General features: G+C 43.4%; 1 protein-coding gene across 2 annotated transcripts; it reads left to right on the forward strand.

Annotated features, from left to right (window-relative positions):
- Positions 1–2,067: 2,067 nt before the first annotated feature.
- On the forward strand, positions 2,068–4,573 carry LOC119332227. Of its 2 annotated transcripts, none has more exons than XR_005160860.1 (3): positions 2,068–2,808; positions 4,064–4,173; positions 4,542–4,573. XR_005160860.1 is itself a non-coding variant. In XM_037605412.1 (3 exons), exons 1-3 carry the CDS (start codon positions 2,217–2,219, stop codon positions 4,112–4,114), a joined length of 408 nt encoding a protein of 135 aa, XP_037461309.1. In that variant the 5' UTR covers positions 2,068–2,216; the 3' UTR covers positions 4,115–4,535. The 2 variants fall into 2 exon arrangements, 1 of the variants encoding a protein (XP_037461309.1); XM_037605412.1 differs by lacking the exon at positions 4,542–4,573 and having other exon boundaries at positions 2,068–2,330; positions 2,569–2,808; positions 4,061–4,535.
- Positions 4,574–5,206: the final 633 nt, after the last annotated feature.

Below are 5,206 nucleotides of genomic sequence, written 5' to 3' on the forward strand. Positions count from 1 at the left end.
GCTATCTACATACTTTCATTGTCTAGCAAAGCATAAGTAGCCAAGGGACCCTGTACAAGAGGATTGACAATTAGCAAGAAAGAAGCATGCCATCAACTGTCTAGACAACTATAAAACAATAAGTGGCAAAAGCCCCATCAGAATTAGCATTTGCAATCCAGTTTATGAGCTAAAGTTAAGCATTCACCAGTCGATAAAACATATTAAGCATCAGCTATAAAACAATCTCTATTTTCCTAATAAGACAACATAGATATGAAATGGGCAAACTCTATTTTGCCATCCAGTTTATGAGCTAAACTGGAAAGCTATGGTCACAAATGCATAAATAAGCAATATAGAAAATTAGTTAAGCAGATTATGTTTTTCTCTTGAAATACCTGAAGGAGCCCGCTAATTCCACGTGTGCTTTGAAAAATGTACAATGTATTACTTGTTTTAGTCGTGGGAAAACACATTCTGTCTTATAACCTTTGATAATAATATATACATAGTTTTGAAAAGGATGTGCATTTTTAGAAGCATGTGTATTTTGAAGTAATTTTCTGTGTGAGCAAGGACACATGGTAAAAATTTATGGCCTTGCATATAAAAAAAGAAACAAAGAAGGAAAAGCAATCAAAAAAGAAAAAAAAATACAATGGAGCCGAATAGAACCCTTGGAAGCATCTCAGGGGGAAGTAATAGACCTGCGAAAGTAGTAGAAGACCAGCGTGCAGGGTAGCCAGCTCATAGGCGTGCATAAAACCACATTGCATCACGTTCCATGAGAAAGCCCTCGGTGGCACCCCCTCTAGGGTGGTGTGAAGACACTGTCAAATCCCGCTATCTTGCTCCCTCCGTATGCTCTAGATGACCAAAGATAAAAGCGTTCATAGTTTTATTTTGCTCACCCTGCATTCTTGACCAAGCATCCTGCCACCAGGCCTGGAGAGCAAGATTAGTAGGAGTGACCTCATTTTAGAATCATTATAAAAATAAAAAAATTACCTAAAAGCCGTCAATAGAAAAGAACACAAAATTCTTGAGTATTCACCGAAGCATCTATATGTAAATCTGGAAGAGACAAAAATCAAAGACATCACAACATAAAACAGGATAGAGAAATTCATCCAGATCACATGGACATGCTGGCTGCATGTATATGAGTCAAATGTATACAGAAATGAAACTAACTTGTTGCTATTTCAATGCACACACAACCATATCTTGTATGAATCTACAACAAAGTCAAGCCGAAGGAGCCGGCCCCCCTCGAGCGCTACTCCTGGATCATAGTACACGAGTGGGTGAACGCGCCGCCGATATGGTACCGTGCGACGGAGGAGCAGGAGGCGACCTACCTCGACCACTGGCGCCGCGCCGGGAGGGCGAGCACCTCGAGTGCGAGGCCGAGGAGAAGGCGCGCCAGGCCCTGCGGAGGCATAACCTGCGGCGGCACAGCCCGATATCGCCGCCCTCTGGAACACGACGTTCCCCTGGGCCGGCCATGCGCCGATGCTGATCGACCTCACCGCCCCCGCCACAAACGACGACGAAAAGGATGCCTAGGGCACCGCACCATCGTCTAGTTTTTAGTTTTTTATGTTTAATTAATGTAATATGGACTATCTCCGGCCTCCGTGGCCGGCTTTTATGTTTAATTGATGCTTATTTTATTTTTTAAATGCTGAAACGTTTTTTTCGCGCGCCCACAAAATGGGTCGGGCCAGCGTTGGGCGCTCGCGCCGACCCAAACGCGAAAGCAGACGTTTGTGTCCGCCAGGCCGACCCAAATGGACAAAAACGGACAAAAATGCCGTTCGTTTGGGTCGCCCCGTTGGAGTTGCTCTTAAAAAAGAAAAACTACCTGGCAAGAGATTTTTTTAGGGATTTACCTGGCAATAGATTTTTTGTGCAGAAAAACCCGGCAATAGAATATTTTTTGAGAAAAACCTGACAATAGATGGTTGGGACCTGGGAGCACTCAGAAATGTGTTTTCCTGATGGGCCACAGCGTTCACGGGTGGACATGTGGACCTGTGGGCGACAACATTCACAGAAAGCATAGCAGCGTGTCAAGCCTCCCGCTGGTCCAAACCACGCGTGTATGGTGTGTGTGGGTTTGCCTGTGCGCGTGTCCTCCCACCGGTTAGCCACTCGGTGTAGCTCTGGACAGAGGAGATTGGTGATTTGGGTGGTGTTGGGTACGCCTCGGCTCCTTGCAGTACGTCGTGATGTTCCGGCTGTCGGTGCTGCTTCCCGCGATTGCTGCTTGGGGCGCTGCTTCCCCGTCCATACGATCCGTCTCTCCCTTCCGTCTGCTCGATCTACTGCTCTGCCCTGATCTGGTTTGTATTGTTTCATCTGGTATTGGATTTGTTGTTTGCTGTCTTGGGCTGGGTTCAGTATAGTGTTTCTCGAGCAACGAAGTCATTGGATTGGGCTCTGGTTTTTGTGAGATGCCGCTTTCGTGCTTCAATTGTTGTGGAGGGCGCCGTGCACTGCAGAGGATGAGATTGGCTGATTGTTGTGGACTGATGCTTCCCTTCAAGTTTAACTTGCTGCTTCAATTGCCAACTTTGACAGGAGGAGATTGATCGGTGCACCCACCGCATAGAGCCGAAGGAAGTGTGTCAATCCAGCAATACATGGAGCCGGCCAGCAACCAGCGACGCAGCCACCATTGTCTTACCTGCTCTAAGCACACACTCAATTTTGTTTCAGATGGAATGCATTCAGCATACATGGTGGAAGAGAGCTGCCCCCAGGCCCTCACTACTGAACAACCACGCCCACAACAAGGACATGGAGATCTTCATCACAGGGGTAATCAACTTCAACTTTACCACCTACATTACCATGATCTCACTGCTTGCTAGATCCAGTATACCGACAGTGATTCACCAACCATATAGCCATTAAACTGCATGCAATTCCTGTTTTCAGAATACTTGCCCAAATAATGGCTGCATTGTCAGCTCGGCCATCACTTTAAAACAAGAGTTCTCCTTTCCTCACACCACATATCTTTACACAATGCAACAAAAGAGTGGCAGTCTCATGCCTTGTTTTGAAATCGATTGAGTAAAAAATGGCACCTTGATGCGTGCGCTTGCTAGAGAAGTGTATTCAGTATTTACCTACTTGAGGTGATCACATATACAAAATTAAAATGCAATGATCACATCACAGACTATAATTTGTTTTCTTAACTTATGCACACTGTACACCCGCTTTCTCAAATCGGCTTTACCATATCACCATATATCCAACCTTAGGTGCAACACGCAACCTACAATTGGACCTACAATTGGACCGATAGTTCAATAAGGAAGAACATTTAGCACAAAGGAAGATTAAGTTAAAAAACTTCCAATGAACACAGAAAATCGATGCTCGAGTGAGTGCCAATATCATCTCAAAATATGCAATATAATAGTAAGAGGTCAGGCTAGTCAAGTGAAAGACGTTTGCAACTACACAATGACACATTAGCAAACTTGAGAGCAACAGAATTACAATTAGTACAGTTTTCAGGGCAACACATAAGAAACTACATGAGTAACGTGACTATCACTAATTGAGGAGTGGGTGGCTCCAAGAACTGGAATTAGACAAATTATACATCATCAATCATTAGGAGCTGGACCCAATAGAATCTTGTCTCCTGGTCTGCAAGCCAAAAAAATGCAGGAAGACTATCAGCACATATGCAGGAAGAACACCATGGCAATGGTAATAGATGATTGAGCGCATTGTAAATAATGGGGCGACCTCACCTCAAGTAGATCGCGTTAGAATAGAAACAACACAACAGTAGCGATTGCACTCGTTGAGCTTTACATCGAGCCTTCGAGGCAGTCTAGAACTGATGGCCGACGTGATTCGCTCTTGCAAGAAAATAAGGAGAGGCCATTACCAAACTTGATACATACTTTCATTTTCTATGTTACCTAGGAAATATTATTGCACATATGTTTCACTTGTAAAATTACCATCTGGGCGATTGGCGTGTTGTGTCGGCTTGACTACTGATTTCTTTTCTTTCCTTATTTTCCTGTATGAACCTGGTGGCCAGCAGCAAGTGAAGGCAAGAAATAAGGTGCCAAAGGATTTAATTAGGCGAAGATGATTAGGCTCTAGTACACACCGAGTGCATCCATAAGAGTCTACGTTAAAATACTACAGAAGGTGAGACTGGGCATAGTCTTGATATAGTTTTGTTAAAAGATATTGCATTGAGTTTCTGGTTTGGACATACTTATGATTGTTTTCTTCAAACTGCATCATAATATGTACTTTAATTTGTTGCCTGTTTGGGATAAGTTGATGGCTATGAATGTGAGAAATCAATTTTTTACTTCCAGAAAATGCACACAAACAAAATCTGGAATGTCTTCTTGTGTCTCTCATCTTTTTGGCTTCATTTGTATGATTAGAATTTGGCTTCAAACCAACTAAACTAAAAAGTTTTTTTTTCTTGTCCACTCTCCAATTTTTAAATTATGATTCATGAAGTTTTAGTGCAACTTGGAAAGGTTATAATAATTTGGTTACAGGGTTGATGATGTATCTATGGATATTATACTGATGGAAAAAAGGCCTTTGGTCGCGGTTCGCAACTGCCATTAGTCGCGGTTGCGCAACCGCGACCAAATAAGCGCGACTAAAGCCCCCCACCTTTAGTCGCGGCTCCTTAAGAACCGCGACTAAAGGCCCGTCCACGTGGGCGCCAGGCGGCCGTCGGGGCGGAGGACCTTTAGTCGCGGTTCTTCTGGCCAACCGCGACTAAAGGCCGCCACAGGTTTAGGGTTTGTATTGTTTTATTTCTTTTGTGCTTTATTTTAATTTTGAAGGAGTTTCATATATTCTACGGTACTACATACATGCATATGAATGTACAATTTCAAATAAATTTGAAATTAGAACAAAAAGAATTCAAGAGGAATATACAATATATATTCAATATCATCGGATGACCATATACAATTTTGAACAAGTTTCCATACATGATTTAATGCATATAAAGTTCTACGTCCTCGTAATAGTGTTCTCCTTTAGGATGGAGGACTTCCCTGCTGAACCATCCAGCTAGTTCCTCTTGAAGTGGTCGGAAGCGAGCTTCTGGACTAAGCATCCACCGGAGGTTATTCCTCTGAGCATTGGTATCACTCGGAACCCGCTCAGAGGTGTATCTCCGGATCATCTCACAGACATAGTATCC

The sequence above is a fragment of the Triticum dicoccoides genome, chromosome 7A (genome assembly GCF_002162155.2).
Source record: "Triticum dicoccoides isolate Atlit2015 ecotype Zavitan chromosome 7A, WEW_v2.0, whole genome shotgun sequence".
Classification (NCBI taxonomy): domain Eukaryota; kingdom Viridiplantae; phylum Streptophyta; class Magnoliopsida; order Poales; family Poaceae; genus Triticum; species Triticum dicoccoides.